The following is a 24,521-nucleotide window of genomic DNA, read 5'->3' as shown; positions in this document are numbered from 1 at the left end:
CTCTGAGGAGAGGAAGGGAACGAACCTCAATGGAGAGGAAGAAGAGTGCCTTTGAGAGAAAGAGGACAAGTCCAGCTCTTGCCGGAGTGGACCACCAAGAGACATTTACAGCTAGAAGCAAGACAGAGACTGTGTTTAACTTTTGTGCCAGCCTTAAAACTTTGTCATGATTTCTTGCCTGCTTGGTAGTATCTCTCCTACTTACTAAAACACGCACCCAACATATATACAAAACAGTTAGAGATTATTTAGGCACATTTCATATATCACATAATTTTTTTATATATGTTTAGAATTTTAGTATTGAGTGTTTCTTGTTAAGATAGTGCTTTTGTAGTCATTTAAGTGCGACGAGTAATGATAATGCGTCGATGTAATGTGATGCTTACACTTGTGTGGTTTTACAATTGCTAATAAAACGTTTTAATAATATCCTTGGTGTGGTTTCTGACAAACGCTTGAACCCAATTTCACAGTTCACTTTACAGTATATTCTGTGAAGCGCTTTGAAACGTCTTGAAGATGTGATAAGCTGCTATATCAAATGCAAGAATTGTTGTTGTTAAGAGTATAATAATCCTAAATAATCCTTGCAAGTTTTTTTAAACATAGAAGGTTATTAGGATGTGCCATACCCATGTATGTGGCTGTGGCTAGGGCAGGATCCATATTAATTTTCAAGAGGTAACTAAACTCACATTTTTTAAAAAATGAATAATTTGAGGGGATATGGAGAAAAGGCAGGTAAATGAAACCAAATGAATTGTTCTTTCAAAGAGTTGCACAGGCACAATGGGTTGAATGGCCTTCTGTGTTGTCGTTTCCTTACATCTTTTTTTCTTTGGTCAGCTAGGTGTCTGACACATGCGGAAACCCAATACCATGCTTAACACTATCCAAACCAAACAGATTTCAATGCATCCTACCTATACATGGAAATTCCAGAGATATTTATTGTAATGGAATATGCACTCCCTCCCAGGAGGGAAGCATCCTGCTTGTATCTAATTCTGGAGAGTATTAGGCTCAGGTTGACAAAAGCCAAGCTTTGGGGACCCGTGAATGTGCGTTGGGATAGTGCTGTAGTCTAACCAGGTAAAACTGCATAGTTTGCCATGAAATCACAGTCTGTCAAGCATTCCCACTGCTTGTCCAGCTAGGGCCACCCTACCCGTTAGGACTTTGGCTTGCATGATTAATGGAGCTGAGTGGGAAGACTCCCTGCCCCCGGTGACTGATCTTCCATTCCTAGTCCTGCCAGTGAGCCAGGGTGGTAGTTTCTGAGCCAAGCGGGTCCACAGAACTCCTCGGCACTGTCATCAGCAGGGCCCTGGAGTACTGTGGACCTGCTTGGTTCAGGAACTGGATTACCGAAACCTCCACAGAGGATGGGCTCGATTCTGACATTCCATCACTGAATAGGTCACCTTGGAGCGAGTTCAGCTCCAAGGAGACCTCGCTTACCTCCCACCCGAGGAGGATAATCACTAATTGATCATTTGACATATGACAAGTGTAGGTTTGAGACCTCCCTAGTGAATGGCAGGTACGAGGAACATTACATTACAAATTTACATTAATTGATATATTCTGGAGAATGTTATGCATGTTATTCAGTTCTGTGGACAAGGTAAAATTGTGAGATTTTCACTTACCAAATTCCAAAAATAAATTATTGTCTTGTTCATCATACTCTAAGCAAGCTACCTACACGTTCTTTTCCACAGCCTTAAGCCTAGCACACACTATTTCCCAGATGCTTGTCTCAACCTAACAATATATAGGTTTTTAAAAACCCAAGCTTGCCGTCACTAACCACTTCTAATCGATTTACCTTGTCTTCTCTCCTGTCTTTTTTAAAAAATCTTGTTTATGTACTGCACTATGAGCCTTGACTGTTCATTTATGCTCTCGAGTTTGAAAAAACTAAAACTATATCTACAAAATAAAAATACCTTATAAAATGTAATACATAGACAAGGTATTCTTCAATTAAACTCAAATTTTAAATTAAAGTTCAAAATATAATTAATCAGCCATAGCCTTTTTATACCTGTATTTGGTGCAAACTCATTTCAAAGAAAGATGCAGAATATTAAAATGAATTACCTATAGGAATCATCCTGGTTTTATTTCTTGGTGGTAGATCATGTTCCGGTGGACAGGAACTGCAGAAATTAAAACAAGATGGGCATACAAGCTTTCCCGTGTACACCCAGTCATTCATCTTAACATTAACTGATATGACTTGTCCAACTTGACTGCATAAATAAGACTGGTCAGTTATCCAAATCATTAGTCCTTCAGCTGAACAGGAAATCTAGACAACAAAATAAAAGTATTTTAATGAATTAATTTGTCCTCAGCAAATTACAATAGGCGGTTTCATATTGCATTCCAAATGTTCATTAAAAAAAAGTCAAACCACTAAAACAATTTATTTTGTTTTTCCCTTCCCTTTTGTTGTTTTATCTTCACTAGTATGTTTGATATTTGAGCACGTATAGATCAGGGAAATCAAAATTGGGAAATGAACTTCTGCCATTTCTATTCTCTTGTCAGTTCCCATCACTCTACAAGATGAAGATGTACATTGATGTAAAAAAATATATACCCATTGAAAGAATTAGAAGTATTAAAATAACAACATAAAACAAGATAAAATTACATTTAATTGGAAATACCATTTAAATTAGTTTATGATCGTTAGAATAATTTACAAAGAAACCCTACAAAATACCCTAATTTTTATATAATTACAAAAAAAATATTCTGAAGGATACTCTATGCGAGTATCCATAATTAGTTGAATAATTAGCTTCAAAGAAAATCTTTCCTCAACTCACCTTATAACATCCACTGCCCCAGTCTGGATGGCTTTGTCTCCTGTTACACTGCTGCATAAGAAATGGAGACTTCTGAACCAGGCAGACAGAATCTGGTCCATATTCTTCAGCACCATAGTTTCGCAAAGATTCTGAAATCAAATTTAATTTCAGTTTGTGAATGAGCACTGTGGGCAGGAAGTGCAGCTGATATGACTTTATAAAATGAATAACTTTAGTGGTACTTCTTGTATAAAACATACAAAAATATATGGAATGTTTATACTGTTCCTGAACCAGGTCAAAGCTCCTCTTCCTCCTAAATCATACAAAGTTTACAAAAGTGTCTATTTCACCATGACCCAGATTACTAGGCACAGTGTTAAATAACTGACCTGGTTGATTTTCAGAAATTCTGCAATCAGAGCCACGCTGAAATTCTCCACTTAGATGCCAGCTAAACTCTTGACTGAAAGGACAGTAGTCAGCTATCTCCACTGATCCACCGTAGTACTCCAGGTCTCGGAATGGAATACCATCAAGGTAGTCAAAATACTGCAGAACAGAAATACAAACCTTTAGTACAGAATACAACAATTTAGTTTTGATAATGAAAGTTCAAGTACTGAGAATTTTTTTTTGCATACTGAGGATTCGATTATTGAGGTGTATATATTGTTAAAATGAGAAGTAAACAAAACAAAGAATGACAAATGTGATGAAGTACAATGTGGGCATAAATAATGGAACAAGAACCAATTTTTTATAGTTCATGATAAAAATCAACCATTAGAACGTAGAAAACTATCGCATTTTTAAACATAATTATACAACTTCACTGAGGCCTAAATATCATATTTGCAAAAGACTGTCCTTTCCCCATACCTGTGTAACTGACCATCAGCAGCAATATTAACCCCAAGGGGCTTGTTTGGGAAACAGTGGAGTAGCACAGACATAAAAAAAACTCAAAGTGATAGGAAAATTGCAACAACTGAGATACAGAAGATATGCCAGGTCCCTCAATAATCTGTAGTGTTATGTGGTGCTTTGTGATGTCCTTCCAAAGTGAAAGCCTCTATGTAAAATTAAATTTGTATTGTATGTGAACTATCTTTCACTGATAATTCTGTACGGAGACGACTTTATTTATATTAAGGGCCCTAATCTCTATTTAGATAGTCAAATTTTGATTTTCACACTTCTACAACCATGCCATTTATGTAAATAATCTAATAATAATTGATATAGTGGCTGATCACATCTTCTGGACGTCTTCAAGCACTTCATAGAATATATTGTAAAGTGAATTGATGTTTTTTTTTGCGTGAAACGCAGAAGCCAGTTACGCACAGCAGTGTCTCACAGAGAGTCGTAGATTGAGTGACCAAATTATTAATTCTTTTTTGGAATTTTTTTAAGGGATTATTACCCCCAGAATCTGATCTGCCAATCACTAATAACCGGGTTCCTACTTACTGCTAGGTGAATAGAGGCGTATAGAATAAGGAAACTTGCCCAACATTTCACCCTGCCCAGTACGCTACCCCACGTCAAGGGCGCTATATAAATGCAAGTTGTTGTTGTTGAATCGAACCCAGGGACTATTGCTTGTGAGGCGAGTGCTCTACCAACTAAGCTACAGGACTCCACTATGTGCCATGAAATAAAAATCTTTATCGAAACAAATTTGGCAAATAATAAGGAAGCAGTATTGTTTCATGTTTATAACCTTGGGCAAGTTTCCTTACTCTACACGCCTAATAATCCCTCCAAAACAAAAAACAATAATAAATTGGTCATTTTCAATCCACGACAGTTTGTGGGACACTGCTGTGCACAATTGGCTGCTGCTTTTCGCCCACAAATTTACAGTCATTTCACTTTACAGCATATTCTGCGAAGCGCTTTGAGACGTCTAGAAGACATGAAAACCGCTATATCAAATGCAAGATTATTATTATTATGTTCAAGCACTTATATGAAAGAAAATGACGACTCCATTGGTAGACAACCTTAAAAGTGCTTATAATTATATACCTGATAATCTGCTGGCAGATGTTTTGAGTACTTTTGTAAATTACACACTGCCACAGCCCTTTGGTCTTGCCGACATGTCAACTGCAATGGTGTTGTTCTCAATGTGTCACAATATGGGGTTACATTTCGATTCCTGAAAATAAAAGAATCATTACTACCACAATTTGGTTACATTTTCAAAAGACCAACATTTTTAGTACTTTTTTTTAATAGTGAGAAAAGATGGCTGAACACATTAAATCTATCTTTGTTAACTGTTTTTTTTTGGTTTTTATTTGCAATGTCTCACCTAAGTGCGGTCAGAAAAGTTTCAACTGAGAATTGTGAAATTAAAAGAGTAGCTGAAACATACAATAATGTGAGCTCCAATATATGCAGAAATTGCACCTCATTCTCTCACCAAATTAAGATAGCTATTTCATCCATTTTCTCCTTAAACAAAATGTATCAATTAATTTGATTAATAATTAAACACCTCACTACTTTCAAGGAACTGATAGGTAATAGAGGCACTGTCTTTTTAAGAAAAAGAACATAGTCCATCTTACTTTTGTCTTTGTTGATCGATCCAAAACTTGCAACTCTTCATTACGAAGTCACAGCCCATGCCTTCACCCCATTCTAGTTTCTCTGCCATGCTATAATCAGCTTTGTACCAACTGCAGGGATGAGAGGAATAGAAATGTTACTTGCAATAGTATCAAGATTGATGAATACAGTACATTCATTTTTTTATCTGTCAGAAGGTAACTCAGAAAATAATGCTACAGTTTTCATTATATTTGGCACTACTTGAAAGTTGTATAAGAAAATTGAGAATGAGAGTTATAAGTGGTTCTGTAATCATGATGTCCTGAAAAGGATGAGTTAGAATCAAAGCTTGTAGGAAGAGTTTTTGATTGACAACAGTAATAATAACTTTGAATTTGATATAGTGCTTTATAACAACATTGAAACAAGTAAAAGCACTTACATAGATTCACAGGATTTTACTGAAAAGTGTAATTACTGTATTTCAATTCGGATGTGAAGAGGAAAAATATTTATAACTGGGGAGAACAAGAGGGGAAATGTTCACATTAAAAAGAACTGTGTTGACTGTCTTCTTCCACATTTTCTTTATAGCCTGTATTTCCCGCTCCACCATTCCATTGCTTTGGGTATACCCTGGTGAAGTTTTGTGCTTTATTTCCCACTGCCTTGTATTCCTTGCTTGAAAATTAATTAGTTTTAAATTAATTAATTCTGTGCACCACAGTGATGTCATTCACTCCTTCGTTTTAAATTAATGAATTTTGTATTTTATGCTGTATTTTTGTATTCTATGCTGGGCTTGTTTTTTNCCACTATAGTTGTGTCATTCAATTCTGTATATCAATACTAATAAATGTCTGTCTTTGTGTCTTCTGCTAAGAACGCAACTGACGTAGAGACATGATTTCTATCTCACCGGAAAGGTCTTGCATGGGGGAGTGTCATGGGCATATAGTTTTGGGATGGATCTCCTATTGTTGATGAATGATATTAAAAAATGCTTTAATTAAGTCCCAAAATATTGGGTATGCATCGTATTCTGTGACAAAGTAGCAACTGTGGAAATCACACACACTTTGAGAGCGATACATCGGGAGGTGGACAGAGAGAGGGAAGGAGGGAAGAGTGGTGAAAATAATTCAATGCTACATTTTTAAAATTAAATCTCTGCCCCCCAAAATATACACTGAGTTCCATAATCTCTCAAGGATAAGAGTGATTCTGGGGGAGGGAGGGGGTAGAGGTGAAAGGTTATATAAGCATGTGTGTATATATATTACGTGTGTATATATATATATATACACACACACATATATATAAGTGTGTGTCAAGAGGGAGGGAGGAGAGGATTAAAATGAAGCCTGAGGCCAGCTCAGACTAACAAAGCACCAGGATCCGAGAGAGATCCAAGCACAGCTCACACATCGCACGTGTGTCTGTCCACCAATAACGCATTAACCGATTGAAGTTATATACCTCATCGATTTATACCTCATCAGAAAGGTCTTGAAAGGTGGAATGGCATGGGCATATTTTTTGTTGGGGTGGGGGAAAATCACCTATCGTTGATGAGCTATGACCTAAAAAAGCTCATCACACATGTATGGCAGTTTTGCTTAAGGTGTACAGAAAGTGTTTAGGGCATGTTAAATGGTTTGTGTGTGGTATCACTGAAATCTACATTCCAGATTGGATCCTTTGGTTGCAAGCGAAACTGTACGGGTGCAGTCAGTTCACTATATCTAATAAAACAAGTTCCTATTTTGGTCCAGGCTTTACTTGGTTTCTCGTGCCATATCATTGGTTTGTGTCTTTCCTGGTTTGATATCTCGCACATGTTTCACATTTTCCGATATAGTCCTCTATCTGCTTATTTATGCCCGGCCCAAACACTACTTCTCTCGCTCTTTTGGCTTTTTCTTTTCCGAAATCTCCTTCATATGTTTCTCAATACTTTATTCCTTAATTCTTTTGGTATAATTATTGTATCTCCTCAATACATGATGCCTTTTCACTGGTATATTTCATTTCTGTACTCCCACTATGGCCGGACCTCTTCTGGTGCCTCTCTTCTCGGTTTTTAGACCATGACTTTTTTTAGCATTGTCTGAATTTCCTTACTTATCCTATCTCTTTCGTTTGCTTCTCTAATCTCTTTCTCCTGTCTTGTTGCTTTGCTATTTCCCATACCTAGAATTCCATTTCTTTTTCTAGTTGCTTGTCTTCTCTATTCGCCTTTTGACTGGTGGCTGCCACATATCGTGTTTTCCCAGGTTTGTACTGAAATTCAATGCTATATTACTGTAGCTGTATTCTCATTCTTTGTAGTCTTGATGGTGTTTCATTGAACCCTTTTTCCAGAATGGCCTCTAATGGTTTGTGACCATTTTCTATAATCACTTTTTTTCCCAAATACATATTGCTTGAATCCTTTGCACCCAAACACCACAGCTAAACACTCCTTCTCTATCTGGGCATATCTTTTCTCCATTTCCGAGAGAGGCTTAGATGCATATGCTATGATATTTCCTTCTTGCATTAATAATGCTCCTATTCCTGACTGACTTGCATCCATAGATATTGTCACCGCTGCACTTACATTGTAAAATTTTAGTGCTGGAGCCCACTGTCTCAATCTCTTCTTTGTTGTAGGCCAATAATCTGCTCCTGCCTTTTTCCAATTTTTTTTCGCTCAGCTTGGGTATGTAACTCTACCTGTCCAGCGCCTTGGGACATCCTCCCGATGTGAAGGGCACTATACAAATGGAGTTTTGTTGTTGTTGTTGTCTTTATTGGGTTCTCCCAGCTGAATCTCTTCTATTGACATTACACTGGCTTGAGCTCCTGTATCTGATTTGCACCGTAACCATTTCCTTTCCGCTGTGCACCATAGCGATACCATCCACTCCTTTTTTTCCTTTTTCTTATTGCAATCTCCTAATGATTTTTATTGCATCAACATTATACTCCTCTTCTTATTCAGTCACTCCAGATTCCATATCAGAATTGTCCCATATTTCATACTGCCTTGATCTTATTTGCTGTATTCTAGTTCTCTGTGGCTTATTTGCTCTTCTGTAATAATTTTATCCTGTTAAGTCTTTTCTCCAGGGTTCCTCTGTCATCGCTCCTTACAAGTTCTCTTTGTCTACGTCTGCATTGTCTTGCATAATGCTCACATATAACATATAGCACTTTTTTCCTTCCGCTGATCATCTCCGAAAGGATGCACTAATCCACACTTTTCAAGTTTCCTCTATATTTGTTTGCCTTTTAGGCCTGTATATCCTCCGTACTCATCTGAATCAATCCAGTTTCTTCTTTGAGCTAATTCATCAATTTCCATCTTCTCTTCTGCATCTCTATCAATGTCCCTCATGTGTGTTTTGGATATTTCTTCTATACCAACTATTCACAGAGCTTTTTAGAGCGTTAAAGTCTTCTATTTCAAGAGCTTGCTGTGTATTTTAATATCTTTCAATCCTATTACAATTTGGTCACTGATCAGCTCTTCAAGTCCATGATTATGTTATACTTGTGATTGTAATAATGCATAGTATTGATGAAATGATTCCATAGGCCCTTACTTCATTGTTCCAAGTTTGTATCTATCTATTGTGACATTGTTATGTTCACAACATCTTAGATGCATGACCTCTAACATCGCACCTAATGTCATGTCCACATTTTTGTCCGTAGTTGCAAAGTAATCCCTCGTTTCTTCTCCTGCCACATTAGGAAAATAGCCAACTGCTGTATTTGTAGCAATTTCGTCACATTTGAGGCTAGTGCAAAGATTTCAAAATCCTGCTCAAATCTTTGCCAATTATGTCTTAAATTACCATCTAACCTCAATGTTCGTGGTATTTGCACATATCTTGTCATGGCATCCGGCTCTGCTGCTCCAACACTCATTTTGTCTTCTTTTATCTTCCTTGTTCAATCTCTTAGTCTTTTCCAAATCTGTCAGTTTTACTTCTGACACGTTATGTTCTCAACACTCAATGTGTAGAAAACTCTTTTATTCTCAGCTCACAAGTTACAAATCAAACAGTACATAACCCTCTAGTCAGTTCTCCCTCCTTTCTGCTCTTGATCCCCTTTCATTGGTAGTGGTCCTGTAGCTCAGTGGTTAGAGCACTCACTTTGCAAGTGAGAGACCTGAGTTTAATTCCAGGCGGGGCGAAACCTTGGGCAAGTTTCCTTACTCTACACGCCTAATAATAATCCCTCCAAAACCAAAAACAATAATAAAAATTGGTCATTTTCAATCTACGACTGTTTGTGGGATATTGCTGTGCGCAATTGGCTGCCGCGTTTGCCCACAAATATACAGTCAATTCACTTTACAGTGTGTTCTGTGAAGCGCTTTGGGACGTCCTCCCGACGTGAAAAGCGCTATATCAAATGCAAGGATTATTAGTACTAGTTAATTGGTCCTTATTTTCTTAAGGGGTATCCAGCAGTACCTGAGCTAGTTCTGACTACCAACTGAAAGATGTCCATGTCTTAAATATTCAGCACGAGCCCAGTAAACAGATGTACAAATCTGTGGATTTCTCTTTGGAGCAACTCATTAGAAGTTCTGCCTCCTACTCTTTCTTCTTAAAGTGCAAAGCAGCATTTTCCACCAAAAATGTCAATACAAGGATATAACTTCTCAAAAGTGTAAGATACGCACAAAAACAAGAATGGACAAAGAAGATAATTTATCCCATTAGATTTAAATATTATGACTGTCTAGCTGAATACAAGAATTTAACATATTCAAGACTGAGATTGATAGATTTTTAAAAACTAAAAGGATTAAGGGATATGGGAATAGGGCGGGTAAATGGAATTAGGTTAGAAGATAAGCCATGATTTTATTAAATGGCAGGGCAGGCTCGAGGGGCCGAATGGTCTACTCCTGCTCCTGTTTCTTATGTTCTTACAAGAAGAAAAAAAGTTCTCAATGACACAGTTCCCATGTTCTTATGAAGTTGCTCTTGAACAATTATTTATCTTACCCAGTATCTTCCAATATTGCTAAGGTTATTCGAGAGAATACCCTGTTCTGTGTATGGAATCCCGTCATTGCTTCATTCTGAAGGGAAGAAAATATAAGCAGTGTATTTGACAAATTATCATCACAAATTAATGCAAGAATAAAAACTTAAACAAGGCATCAACCCAGCCAAACATCCTATTTGTGACTCCACATTGACCACTTCATATCCCTCCTGCCCCAAAGGAAACGGAAAAGATTTATCCAAAAACGCTAATGGATAAGATTAATTTTGATGGATAAATTAAGCATTTGTTTGAGTGAAGGTATGATCCCCACTTTATAAATTACTTTCTTCCAATTGTGCCTCCCCATCCACACTGGTCACCATTCACCATTATCAACCAAGAGCTCTTCCCTGGTCTTCATCATTGCTTGTGCAACATAACATGGCAGAAGATGTAAAACAAATATCAGTGGTGATTTGGGGATTTGGTTGATAATGGTGAGTAGTGTGGGCGGGGAGGCACAATTGGAAGAGTTTATAAAAGAATACAAATTGAACCTGTCACCTTCCACTTCATGGTATTATACACAGTTTAAACTTTATGATGCGTTCAGATTTAGAAGGTAATAATTTTTTGGAGTCTCCAGTCAGCGAGCGTCGGGGACAGTCGCCAGCCGGCGAGCGGCGGGGCCTCAGGAAACCGAGGTAAATCGAGAGGGAGACATGAGGAGCGAGGGTTGAAGATTTTGATCGACAAAAGCTGGGCGAGGTAGGCTGTGGAAGCCACTGGCTAGGTGAGAACCCTAACCAGAGGCTACAGGCAGATGAATGAACGGGGGTGAGCGACCAGCAAAGCGAAGTTTCGGCTGCTTCAAGCACGGTGACGCCATTTCAAAATTCCCCGCCCAAAAATTGTCCGAATCTTGAAGCCGGTCATCACTTCCGGGCGCCATTTTCAAATCCGTCCAGGTAAGTATAGTGTGACGTTACATCTGGTAGCTTTTTCAAATCCCTCAAAGGAGGGTAAGTATAGTGTATATTCTACTTTCCTTCTGCTACCTTGTCCTCCTTTCCCTCCTGGTCTCTGCCACCTAAGCCATGACCGCCATCCCCTCTCTCTCCCCACCCACGCCGTCTTCCGTAGCTCGCGGGCTGTTACTGCTTGCATCATTGATGATACTGATTGTTCGATTCTGGTCTCTGCGAGCGCACTTTTGCTCCCGCCCGATCTGAGCTGCTCCCCCTGAAAATGTTCCTGCTTCTACCCCCCCACACTCCGCTACTCCCACTGTTCTTCTCTCCCACCACCCTCCTCGATTTCTCTCTCTCCTGGACCACACCATTACCTCCCTCTGCTCCAACCTGGGCATCCTCCACCAGGCCCATTATGGCTTCCGGAGTTGGTTGTCCCAGAGCAACCACCCCAACTGTCCCATTGCACACACTCTCTGCAGCAACCGCCTCCAAAAGGCAAACACCCCTTCCCCCTCCATCATCCATACTCTCTCCAACTCTCCCTGCACTTCAAACTCCATGGACACTTCTCTCCCACCACCCCAAATCTTCTGTACCACGCTCCCTATCATCATCCCCCACCTGCAAACCTATCTGCATTTCCCTCCATAATGTCCACTTCATCTCCAACAAAGCCCTTACTATCCATGACTTCATCCTGGGTGAGCACATTGATATTCTTGGGCTTACAGAAACCTGGCTCTTCCCCAATGACTCTTTACCCCTCGTTGAAGCCTCTCCTCCTGGCTACATTTTTCACCACCACCCCCCACCCCAAATAATGTGGCGGGTGGGGTGGCCCTCATCTCCCAAGCTTCCCTTCCCATGGTCAACCAGTCACTCTCCTCAGGCTCTGTTCCACTCCCCCTGAAAACCACTGTTATCACACCCCTCCTCAAAAAACCCACCCTCGATGCCTCTAATCTCTCACACTACCGTCCCTTCCTTTCCAACCTATCCTTCCTTTCCAAAGTCCTGGAACGCATTGTTGCAGATCAACTTCGCTCATACTGCTCCCTCCACTCCCTCCTTGAGCCCCTGCAGTCTGGTTTTCGCCCTGCCCATAGCACAGAGACAGCGCTTGTAAAAGTCACAAACAACACCCTCTCTATCTGTGACCAGCGCTCCCTCTGCCTCCTCGTCTTCCTGGATCTCTCTGCCGCTTTCAACACAGTCGACCACGCCATCCTCCTCCATTGGCTCTCCTCCCTCATCTACTTTAGTGGGACTGCACTCGCATGGTTCGAGTGCTACTGAACCAACCGCCTCCGTTTCATCTCAGCAAATGGTTTCTCCTCCTTCCCCCGCCTGGTCATCTACAGGGTACCCCAGGACTCCACCCTTTGCCCTCTTCTTTTCCTTTTCTCTATGCTCCCTCTGGGCGACGTCATCCACAGACATGGTGTAAACTTCCACATGTATGTGAATAACATATAAATCTACTTTGCCTACTCCAGCACCAACTCCAGGTCTGTCGATGTTCTATCAGCTTGTCTGGCAGATATCAAGGCTTGGATCAGTGTAAACTTCCTGCAGCTGAATATGGAAAAGACAGAAGCCATACTCCTTGGCTCCTGTCAATGTCTTGCGGATCTAAACTCTTCAACTTCCCTGGGCTCTCCCTCAGACTCACAGAACCAGTGCGTAACCTAGGTGTCCGGTTTTGACCCCCAGCTGTCCTTCCTCTTTCAAGTTCGGTCCTTGGCCAAGACCGCATTCTTCTACTTCCGCCATATTGCCCACCTCCGACCGTACCTTACCCTAAATGCAGTCGAAACCCTCGTGCATGCGTTTTTCACATCGCGCTTGGATTACTCAAATGCACTCCTCGTCAGTCTCCCCAGCTCCACCATTCAAAAGATCCAGCTCATTCAGAACTCTACAGTCCGCATACTGACCCGAACCAAATTCCGTACCCACATCTCACCAGTTCTGGCCAGGCTCCACTGGCTCACAATCACCGAATGGATCGACTTCAAGATCCTCACACTCGTGTTCAAATCCATTCACTCCCTGGCATCTCTCCAACTTTCCAATCCACTACCCAGCGCCTCCGCTCGACCAGCACCGGCCTCCTACTCGGCTCTCGCACCCTCCACTCCACCATCGGAGGTCGCGCTTTCAGCCACTTTGCCCCGAAACTCTGGAACACTGTCCCTCAATCCCTCCGCCTTGTCCCCTTCTCTATGAAGTCCTGCCTGAAAACTTTCCTCTTCGACCGTGCTTACGTTGTTGTTGTATTCATTCTCTGCATAATTTAACTTTTGTTGCCAAAACTAATTAACAATCAGAATTTAAGGAACTAAAGTGACTTACATTTACTTTTCACATAATCTTACCTCTAGCAATCTCTTTTCCCAGTGATTCAATTCTGTGCCCATTCCACCTTGATTTTCAAGCTCCATTCCTTCAAGAATTGTGCAGTTAAAGTGTTTCTGAGCTTCTTTCTGCAGGGAGGGATGGTGAAATTTACTGCTGGTGGGAAAATTAACAGTCCTATGCCTGAACTTTTATGCATCATTTTCTCCAAACCATAACAGAACTTATTACCAAAGTAGGTATTTTAACTCTGCTGATTTTATTTCTATGGAAGTAAATTGGACAAAGGCAACTCTGATTGGTTAATTTTAACATAATTTTATGTGTCTTTATAAGGCTTCAAATAGCTTATAAGGCACATTCAAGAGAGTAGCTGAGCTGAGTTTCATTGTGGGTAACGTCACTTTTTTAATTTAAGCCAAGAAAATGCAAGCACAACTAAGCACATGAAAAAATACTAAATCATAAAAACTTAAATTGTTTTTGAATAAAACATAAATTTTGTTATACTCACAACAACATGTGGAGTTACAAGAAGAAAGACCTCATGGCGAAGTTTGCTATTCCCTCTCACATTCCATAACCTTATTGCTTTGCGTACGACTCTATCGCTCCACTGATACAAGCCAAGTCTGTTCAAGTACGATAATAGATAATAATAATACTTGTATTTCATATAGTGCTTTTCACATTGGGAGGATATTTCAAAGAGCTTCACAGGACTTCATTTAGACTGTGTTTTGTAGGTGAAAGTTGCATGGTTACATTTTCTGCACTCGTTTGGTCCTCTCCCATTATGCATAAGCAAACAGTGCAGGTAATTTGTATCACACAAAATACAAATAGACTATAGTGCTACATTGTTCCATCAGAAAGTACTTTCACAATAGTACCACACTGCACCACTTCTTCCTCTCTCTGACTTTCTCTTGTCTATATCTTTTTCTGCCTCACTAGAAGAGTACATAAAAATAGTTACCTTTGCACTACTGGCAGAAGAAAATCCAGTTATAAACAAGCATGAAGCAGCATGCATCTAAGTTTGCAAAGTAGTTGTACTGCATGGCTAAATTGTGGGCCTAGTAATCCAACATATGTCCAGAACTGAATTTTTTTTGGACCATATCTCGCAAACCCCATGACCATTTCCACAGCTACTGTATTTAGCATTTATGAAACCACAACAATACTGACTATATTACATATTGTTTGTTCATAATTAGTAATTTAAATTGTTTAAGAATTAGATAATAATTGCTTCAACTTACGTTTCATTAAAAGGTGGGAGACCATTAGCATATCTAGTAGTCAGTGGTTTCCCCTCATTATCACGATAGAAAGCAAACAGTCCTGCAGAGAAACCCTAAAATAGTCAAATGAAAACATATAAATAATATTTTAAAGAAAATATACTTAAAATAGATAATTCAACAATATAAATATAACAAGTTTATACTTTTGTTTATAGGACAATAATAATTATTCTCAATTGTCAATTCCAGATTTTTGGGAAGTAATTATTTAATTATTTCCATGCATTTTTCATATATCATGACGTTATCACTTCCCACTTATTACTGAAACTACAATATCTTTTCCTTTTGGTTTATAGTTACTCGTTCTTGTTTGTTACTTTTTTTTTAAATCAACACTGTTTTTTTTAACACGTTTCACCAATCATGTCTTTTCACACAAAAGTAATTCAATGCCTTGTTTCAAATATAATGCTATAAGTTTACTTGAATCATCAACAGCTTATTAGGCAGCTCAAACTCTCCTTAAGCGGGGTCTCCTTGGAGCTGAATTGGCTCCAAGGAGACACGCTTGCAGGTTGCTTCCCATCAGGGAGAGAATGCATTCCATTCCAACAGTCTATCTCTGGAATTTCTATGTGTAGGTGGGAATAATGGAATTCTCAGTTTGGTTTGGACACTCTTAAGCAGAGTGATGGGTTTTCTGCATGTGTCAGGACACCAGCTGAGCAAAAAAAAAACTTCTCCCTGAAAAGAAAAACCCTCTCTATGCTCTAGATTTACTGTAATGGGATAAAATGATCCTTTGAAGTAGCCATAAATATTTTGCTACTAAAACAAACATACTTTTCAAACAATTTCAAAAAATTAACAAAAGGGCTATTTTTCTTGAATTTCTGATTTTTTAAATTCAATTAAGTACTAAATTTGGGAAAAATTCTGATTTAAGTGTACCATTTCATTTGTGATGAAACAAAACTTTAAAATTTCAAAATGAAAGTTTTGCCGTAGAAAAGTTCCTAAATCCCAATGAAATTGTAAAACATGAGCTTTCATTTCTAAGAGGAAAGACCAACATTCACATTTACATACCAATGCATGGACAATTTCATGCTTTACTGTAGACAACATGCCTACAAACTTCTGTGGCTCAGCAGAGATCATGTTTGGACATAGGTTTGCATATCCTGCAATTGGCCTGGAATATTTTAACAAAAAAAATTACAAATTAAATGCAACAGTGTACAGGTTTTTGCATTTTACGATAGTTGAAGATTAAAACTCATTTTTTATTAAGTACCAAATTCAACCAAAATGCAATGATTATGTAATAGTTTTATTAAAAATGATAAAGAAAGCAGAATTGTTTGCAAGTTGGTGTATAAAAAAAACTTTTACACACACAATGGACAACAGAGGAGAACTCAGTTTATTGTATAAATGAAGACCTCAACATTAGTAACCAATAATAGTGGAACTACAGTATTATTCATTAACAATCTCAGACTATACATATATAAAGGTCTAGTTTTTATATATAAATAAACAATTTGCAGTATGTCTAAAGAAAACTTCTCTTGCACTAAGGAACATGGGGAACAACTAGCAATCTTTTATGGATTCTTAACTGAGGTAAACAATGATCAGCTACCCCAATATATGATACATTGACAAGATACTCATAAACCCCAACCTATTTCGCATTTTTAACACTATATCTTTGCATCAAAAGTTATATTTCTCCTTTTGCTTTTTCATACAAATAGTGCAAAACTTGGTACAGCAAACACTTTGATGGTTCATTGTTTGAAAACAATTTATGCAAAAGCTCACTGTTGTAAACCTTACCTATCCAGCTGTGCTTCAAGCTGGCAAGAAGCTGAATAGGCTACAATATTCTCCTGTCCACAGCGCTCTGTAGTTAGTGCACTCACGTACAGGATAAAGTCAGCATCCTGGACTCCTGGACCATTCGGTAGCCCTGAGAACCCACAAGATCCTCCAGTTTCACTACATAGCCTGCATTGCTGGATAGCCACCAATAACAAATCATTAATATCTTACCATAATGTTACAATGACCAATGCAGCAAAATTACATTCTTAAAAAAGATTAGTGTTGCGTTTCAGGCGGACTTCAAAGAGGGGAGAATGGGGGCAAGGCGGAGGGATTGAAGGAGAGTGTTCCAGAGTGTTTTGGGGGGGGGGTAGTGGCTGAAAGCGCGACCTCCGATGGTGGGGCGGAGGTTATGAGGGACGAGCAGGAGGCCGGTGCCAATTGAGCAGAGGTGGTGGATTGGGGAGTGAGGAGTTCGGAGAGGTAGGGAGGTGCCAGGGAGTGAATGGATTTGAACACGAGTGTGAAGATCTTGAAGTTGATCCATTCGGTGATGGGGAGCCAGTGGAGTTTAGTCCGGGTCAATATGTGGGCAGCAGAGTTCCGAACTCTGCCGCTGAAACAACAACAACAAAATTACATTTATAGAGCGCCTTTCACGTCAGGAGGACGTTCCAAGGCCCTGGACAGTCAGGGGTCAGGACACGAGCGTGGGGGAGGGGTGGGGTAGGGGTGAGGGAAGGCAGAGAGGTGGGAGGGCGACCGAAGGCATGATTGAAGAGGAGGGTCTTGAGACTAGCCTTGAAGGAGGTAAGGGAGGAAGTGAGGCGAAGGGACTGTACGATGGCGTTCCAGAGTGTGGGGGCAGAGAGGCTGAAAGCCCGGCCACCGATGGTAGGGCGGGTTACAGCTGAACGGAGGGAGTGGGCAGGTTGGTAGGGAGTCAGCAGGTCAGAGAGGTAAGAGGGGGCATGGCCATGGATGGCCTTGAAAGTGAGGACGAGAATCTTGAACTCAATCCTCTGGGGGATGGGGAGCCAGTGGAGTCGGGCGAGAGTGGGAGTGATGGGGTCACGGAGCCTGGTGCGCGAAAGTACACAAGCTGCAGAGTTTTGGATGATCTGCAGCTTGTGAAGGGAAGAGTTGGGAAGGCCGATGAGGAGAGAGTTTCCATAATCGAGCCTTGAAGTGACAAATGTGTGGGTGAGGGTTTCGGTAGCCTGAGGGGTGACCCAGTGGCGGAATCTGGCAATGTTGCAGAGGTGGTGGTAGGCAGTGCCGGTTATGGTGTGGATGTGGGGGAGAAAGGACAGTTCAGGGTCAAACAAGACACCCAGGTTCCTGACTGGCTTAGTGAGGTTGAGTGTGCAGCCGTGGAGGCTGATGCTACCAGCGCCTGAGGTGCGGAGGTGCTGGCGCGAGCCAATCAGGAGGGCCTCGGTCTTGCTGATGTTCAGTTGGAGAAAGTTGTCCCTCATCCAGGACTTGATGTCGGACAGGCAGTCGGTCAGGACGCCACTAGTCCTAGAGTTGAGGGTGGAGGCAGAGAGATAGAGTTGGGTGTCATCCGCATACGTGGAAATTTACAACATGTTGGCGGATTATGTCACCAAGGGGGAGCATATAGAGGGTGAAGAGGAGGGGACTAAGGACACAGCCCCGAGGAATTCCGCACGAGACCATGCGGGGGGCTGGAGGAGAAGCCATTTGCTGAGACGAAGTGAAGGCGCGTGAAAGGTAGGACCTGAACCAGACAAGGACAGAACCTTGAAGGTTGAGATGGGTGGAGAGGCGGTGGAGGAGGATTGAGTGGTCCATAGTGTCAAAAGCAGCGGAGAGGTAGAGGAGGACGAGGAGGCAGAGGGAGCCCTGGTCACACGTGGTCAGGATGTAATTTGTGACCTTGACCAGAGCAGTTTCTTTGCTGTGAGAGGTACAGAAACCCAATTGGAGGGGCTCATGGAGGGAGTAGGAGAAAAGAGTGAAGCTGGGAGGCAATGGCTCTCTCAAGTACCTTAAAGGAGGTTGGAGATGGGCTGGTAGCTAGATAGCTGTGATGGGTCAAGGGAAGGTTTCTTCAAGGTGGGGGTGATAGTGGCTCTTTTGAGGGGGGTAGGAACAGTGCCAGATGACAGGGAGAGGTTGATGATGTCGGCGAGTAGTGGGGTAAGGAGGTGGAGCTGGGATTTAAGGAGGGGTGGGGAATGGGGTCCAGGGAGCAGGTGGTGAGCTTCATGGAGGATATGATGGTGATGACAAAGGAGGGGGTGACAGGTTCAAAGGTGTGGCAGAAGGGATTGGTAGTGGTCGGAGTGTGGTGGGGGGGGGGGGTGGTGGTGTAGGGAGGGGCTGGAAGTTGGGAGGGCAGTGGCAGCTGGCAGTGGCTGCAGTGGCAGAATCCTCGAGTCCAAAATCGAGGATTCCCTCGATTTTGGACTCGAGGAAGTCCAGCATTTCCTCACAGGAGTCAGAGGAAAGAAAGAAAATTAACAACTAAAGTGTATCCACTTTCAAATCACCACTTGCCTTGCAGGCTGTACATTTTGACCCTTCATAGTCACCAATGAAGATAAAGAATTGAATGTTGGAATATTACCTGTAGATGTTCTTCTGGCACTATCACTGGACCACAATTCGTGATCTCAGCACAGGCACCTTGACAATATTTGTATGGGTCATCTTTCTTTCTTAAATATTGATCAGTTGCACATTTCCTTTAAAAATTAGATTAACATTTTAGTTTTACTATTTTATAGTGTAAATAATTAATAAATATAAAGTAAAGCACATAGCAGTGATTTCATTGATAGTGCGCACTAACATCCATCTGGGCATTTCTGTAATTGGTAATACAGTATTTGCATTCTTGTTTAAAAAGTAGTTGATTAATAAATACAAACATTTAAAATTATTGGCATAATGCATGGATCTCAACATATTAGTTACTACTAATAATAATCCTTGCATTTGATATAGCGCTTTTCACGTCAGGAGGATGTCCCAAAGCGCTTCACAGAACACACTGTAAAGTGAATTGACTGTATATTTGTGGGCGAACGCGGCAGCCAATTGCGTACAGGAATGTCCCACAAACAGTCGTAGATTGAAAATGACCAATTTATTATTGTTTTTGGAGGGATTGTTATTAGGCGTGTGGAGTAAGGAAACTTGCCCAAGTTTAATGTAGAAAAACAAAGTAATTATCATTTATGAAATGTTTTGCAGGATAATACAAGACAGAGTCTCTTCATACCTGCTTAGCAGAATTGAACCAACTCTTTTGCGAATCTGGATTGTTTTCTGCAAATAATCAATTGCTTTTGGAAACAACTTATTCTAAAACAGAAAGGAAACAAATAGAGATGATTATGTTATGCATCAACTAGAGTTAAATCTAATGAGAATTATCCAACCTAATTCTAATTTGACAAAAAACATCAGTGGGAAGAAATTCCATCTGATTCTAAATTTACTATATTTTCTTAGCGTTTCGGAGTATTCAGATAATCGAATATGTCTCAACTTTAAACCCATTTTACATATTTATTTGGACCTATAAATCTAAAAGAAACAAATCACTGGTTTAATTTTGTGTTTTTAAGCAATAGTATAATAAAAATAGAATTTAGTGTGCTTTATAGGTAAAAAATACACAACAACAAATTACACTTGTAAAGCTCCCTTCATGTCGGAAAGACATGTCGGAGCGCTAAATAGTGATATTAAAACTTTTTTATACATACCTTTACTAAACGTTTTTTATCCCAGGTTAGACTGCAATAAGAATTTTAAAATAAAACTGATTAATTTCAAAGTTAAAAACTATTAAAAACTAATAATTCAATTTGGTGAATTCAACATTCCTAAAATGACTAACTTGAATTTTGAAAATACTCACTATTCGATGCTTAAATCATATACAATTTTGATTCTTAATTGCTGATCAATACTTCTCTTAGCAATTTGATTTGGCTCTAAATAAACTTGGTAAACCACCTAGGAAAAAAATTGAAGAAAGATTAATATAAAAGTACCAAAACACAATGAATGATACTTTAACAGGAAAACTGGAATAGGAGGACATTCAGCCCACTGTTCCACCAGTTTATTAAAACTTGGAGAATGTTTTAAACCCAACGTCCCACCCGTTCATCACCTCTTCACTTCATTCATGGGACACGGCCGCACACAGACCAGCCGCACACAGACCAGCCGCACACTGACCAGCCGCCACGTTCACCATCATAGACAGCTCTACAGTTACAATAAATCCTGTGACGTTCTTTGAAACATCCTCTCTACAAAAAGCCCAATATTAAATGCAATGATTATTATCGTTTACCATATTATTGACTGACCTTAATACCTCTACCAACCAAATAGTGTATTTGCCTGTAGTTTTGCTCCCCGCCCCCCCCACGCCTCCACCTGTTGTCTCGGCTCTGGCCTCCCGTTTGTCCCTCGTCCCCTCTTCTCCACCACTGGTGGTTGTGCCTTCAGCCGCTACGCCCTGAAACTCTGGCGCTCTCTCCGCCCCTCCAGATCCCACCTAAAGACATTACTTTTCGATCGTGTTTATGGTCACTTCGCGGCTCGGGGTCAGACTCCGCCACTGTCCGCCTGAAGGGCGCGGTGTGAGTGCAAGTTGTTGTTGTTGTTTGGCTATATTATATAATAGCTGTTGGGCCACACACTGTTCCGGTTGGACGCCCCAAACCACGAGTATAAACGGCCCTGAGCCCCGTCAGTGTGACCGCCGGAGCCTCAGACCCGCGGACACGGCCCCGGGGCTCGGCCTCACCTCACAATCAGCACCGCCCGATATAACGGATGAGTCGGTGACAAATACAACACCACCACAGAGGGGAATGTCAACCTGAACAATAATCCTTCAATTTGCATTCAAGTATGAAAAAGGCCGATCAGTGCTCTCAGCGCCGCCCATCACCCACTTACCCACTCACCCACTCACCTCCCCGGACACGGGCACACGGTGCTGACACACATGGCCAGTGCTCGGGTCAAAGCCGCCACAGACCATCGCCGCCACAATGTAAAGGCACCACATCCTGAGGCGGCAGCACAGGCCCCGCGGCCCCGCCCGGCAATCACCGCCCGCACCGCACCGCCCGCCCGGCAATCACCGCCCGCACCGCACCGCACCGCCCGCCCGGCAATCACCGCCCGCACCGCCCGCCCGGCAATCACCGGCCACGCACCGCACCGCCCGCCCGGCAATCACCGCCCGCACCGCACCGCACCGCCCGCCCGGCAATCACCGGCCACGCAAGCGCATTCCCTCAACCCGAGCCGAGCAGCTCCGGCCTCAGGGACACACAGCCCGTGAGTGGACAGAGGGGGACAGGCAATAGAGCCCGTGAGTGGAGAGAGGGGGACAGGCAATAGAGCACGTGACTGGAGAGAGGGGGACAGGCAATAGAGCACGTGACTGGACAGAGGGGGACAGGCAATAGAGCCCGTGACTGGAGAGAGGGGGACAGGCAATAGAGCACGTGACTGGACAGAGGGGGACAGGCAATAGAACCCATGACTGGACAGAGGGGGACAGGCAATAGAGCCCGTGACTGGACAGAGGGGGACAGGCAATGGAGCCTGTGACTGGACAGAGGGGGACAGGCAATGGAGCCTGTGACTGGACAGAGGGGGACAGGCAATGGAGCCTGTGACTGGACAGAGGGGACAGGCAATGGAGCCTGTGACTGGACAGAGGGGACAGGCAATAGAGCCTGTGAGTTGGCAGAGGGGGACAGGCAATAGAGCCTGTGACTGAACAGAGGGGGACAGGCAATAGAGACTATGACTGGACAGGGGGACAGGCAATATCCCTGTGACTGGACAGAGGGATAGGCAATAGAGCCTGTGACTGGACAGAGGGGACAGGCAATGGAGCCTGTGACTGGACAGAGGGACAGGCAATGGAGCCTGTGACTGGACAGAGGGGGACAGGCAATGGAGCCTGTGACTGGACAGAGGGGACAGGCAATGGAGCCTGTGACTGGACAGAGGGGGACAGGCAATAGAGCCTGTGAGTTGGCAGAGGGGGACAGGCAATAGAGCCTGTGACTGAACAGAGGGGGACAGGCAATAGAGACTATGACTGGACAGGGGGACAGGCAATATCCCTGTGACTGGACAGAGGGGATAGGCAATAGAGCCTGTGACTGGACAGAGGGGACAGGCAATGGAGCCTGTGACTGGACAGAGGGACAGGCAATGGAGCCTGTGACTGGACAAAGGGGGACAGGCAATAGAGCCTGTGAGTGGACAGAGGGGGACAGGCACTAGAGCCTGTGACTGGACAGAAGGGGACCGGCAATAAAGCCTGTGACTGGACAGAGGGGGAAAGGTAATAGAGCCTGTGACTGGACAGAGGGGGACAGGCAATAGAGCTTGTGACTGGAAAGTGGGGGAACAGGCAATAGAGCCTGTGACTGGAGAGAGGGGGACATGCAATAGAGCCTGTGACTGGAGAGAGGGTGGACTGGCAACAGAGCCTGTGACTGGCAACAGGGTGGACAGGCAATAGAGCATGTGACTGTAGACAAGGTGGACAGGCAACAAAGCCTGTGACTGGAGAGAGAGTGGAAAGGCAAAAGAGCCTGTGACTGGAGAGAGTGGAAAGGCAAAAGAGCCTGTGACTGGAGAGTGTGGGGGACAGGCATCAGAGCCTGTCACCGGAGAGAGTGGGGACAGACAAAAGAGCCTGTGATTGAACAGAGTGGGGACAGGCAATGGAGCCTGTGACTGGAGAGAGGGGGAACATGCACTTGAACCTGTGACTGGAGTGAGTGGGGGAACAGGCATCAGAGCCTGTCACCGGAGAGAGTGGGGACAGGCAATATAGCCTGTGACTGAAGAGAGGGATAACAGGCAATAGATCCTGTGACTGGAGAGAGGAATGAAAGGCAAAAGAGCCTGTGACTGGAGAGTGTGAGGACAGGCAATGGAGCCTGTGAGTGGAGAGTGTGGGTACAGGCAATGGAGCCTGTCACTGGAGAGAGGAGTGACAGGCAATAGAGCCTGTGACTGGAGTGTGTGGGGACTGGAGAGAGGGGGACAGGCTATAGAGCCTGTGAATGGAGAGAGGGGGGACAAGCAATAGAGCCTGTGAATGCAGAGAAGGGACACACGCATTAGATCCTGTCACTGGAGAGAGGAGTGAAGTGCAATAGAGCTTCTGACTGGAGAGTGTGGGGACAGGCAATGTAGACTGTGACTGGAGAGAGGGAGAACAGGCAACAGAGCCTGCGACTGGAGAGGGACACGCAATAGAGCCTGTGACTGGAGTGTGGACAGACAAAAGAGCCTGTGATTGAACAGAGTGGGGACAGGCAATGGAGCCTGTGACTGGAGAGCGTGGGTGACAGGCAATGGAGCCTGTGACTGGAGAGAGTGGGTGACAGGCAATAGAGCCTGTGACTGGAGAGAACCGGGACAGGCATTAGAGCCTGTCACTGGAGAGAGTGGGGACAAACAATAGAACCTGTGACTGGAGAGAAGGGGAACAGGGATGTAGCCTGTGACTGCTGAGAGGGGGGAACAGGCAACAGAGCCTGTGAATAGAGAGAGGGAAACACGCAATAGAGCCTGTGACTGGAGAGATGGTGGTCAGGCAAAAGAGCCTGTGATTGGAGAAGGTGGGGACAGGCAATAGAGCCTGTGACTGGAGGGAGGGGGGTCAGGCA

The 24,521-nt window shown here is 42.6% G+C and overlaps 1 protein-coding gene across 4 annotated transcripts in view; it reads right to left on the bottom strand.

Annotated features, from left to right (window-relative positions):
* Nucleotides 1-21,940, bottom strand: part of lmln (leishmanolysin-like (metallopeptidase M8 family)) — a 31,255-nt gene extending 9,315 nt beyond the window's left edge. For 2 of the 4 annotated variants that reach the window (XM_007909110.1, XM_007909109.1), the window contains exons 1-16: nucleotides 21,788-21,940; nucleotides 20,714-20,811; nucleotides 20,559-20,589; nucleotides 20,069-20,151; nucleotides 19,412-19,529; nucleotides 16,828-17,006; nucleotides 16,072-16,177; nucleotides 14,995-15,089; nucleotides 14,241-14,358; nucleotides 13,747-13,854; nucleotides 10,409-10,485; nucleotides 5,414-5,524; nucleotides 4,866-4,998; nucleotides 3,221-3,380; nucleotides 2,847-2,977; nucleotides 2,110-2,168 (exon numbers count right to left, since the gene is read on the bottom strand). In XM_007909110.1, the coding sequence (XP_007907301.1) occupies nucleotides 2,148-2,168; nucleotides 2,847-2,977; nucleotides 3,221-3,380; nucleotides 4,866-4,998; nucleotides 5,414-5,524; nucleotides 10,409-10,485; nucleotides 13,747-13,854; nucleotides 14,241-14,358; nucleotides 14,995-15,089; nucleotides 16,072-16,177; nucleotides 16,828-17,006; nucleotides 19,412-19,529; nucleotides 20,069-20,151; nucleotides 20,559-20,589; nucleotides 20,714-20,811; nucleotides 21,788-21,883 (1,665 nt within the window). In that variant the 5' untranslated portion in view covers nucleotides 21,884-21,940 and the 3' untranslated portion in view covers nucleotides 2,110-2,147. Of the gene's footprint in view, nucleotides 1-2,109; nucleotides 2,321-2,460; nucleotides 2,574-2,846; nucleotides 2,978-3,220; nucleotides 3,381-4,865; nucleotides 4,999-5,413; nucleotides 5,525-10,408; nucleotides 10,486-13,746; nucleotides 13,855-14,240; nucleotides 14,359-14,994; nucleotides 15,090-16,071; nucleotides 16,178-16,827; nucleotides 17,007-19,411; nucleotides 19,530-20,068; nucleotides 20,152-20,558; nucleotides 20,590-20,713; nucleotides 20,812-21,787 lie in introns of those variants that run through there. The other 2 variants (XM_007909107.2, XM_007909111.1) reach the window with 2 other exon arrangements.
* Nucleotides 21,941-24,521: the final 2,581 nt, after the last annotated feature.

The sequence above is a fragment of the Callorhinchus milii genome, unplaced genomic scaffold (genome assembly GCF_018977255.1).
Source record: "Callorhinchus milii isolate IMCB2004 unplaced genomic scaffold, IMCB_Cmil_1.0 Scaffold6, whole genome shotgun sequence".
Lineage (NCBI taxonomy): Eukaryota > Metazoa > Chordata > Chondrichthyes > Chimaeriformes > Callorhinchidae > Callorhinchus > Callorhinchus milii.
The sequence above is the reverse complement of the archived record's forward strand: the minus strand, read 5'-3'. Positions and strand labels throughout refer to the sequence as shown.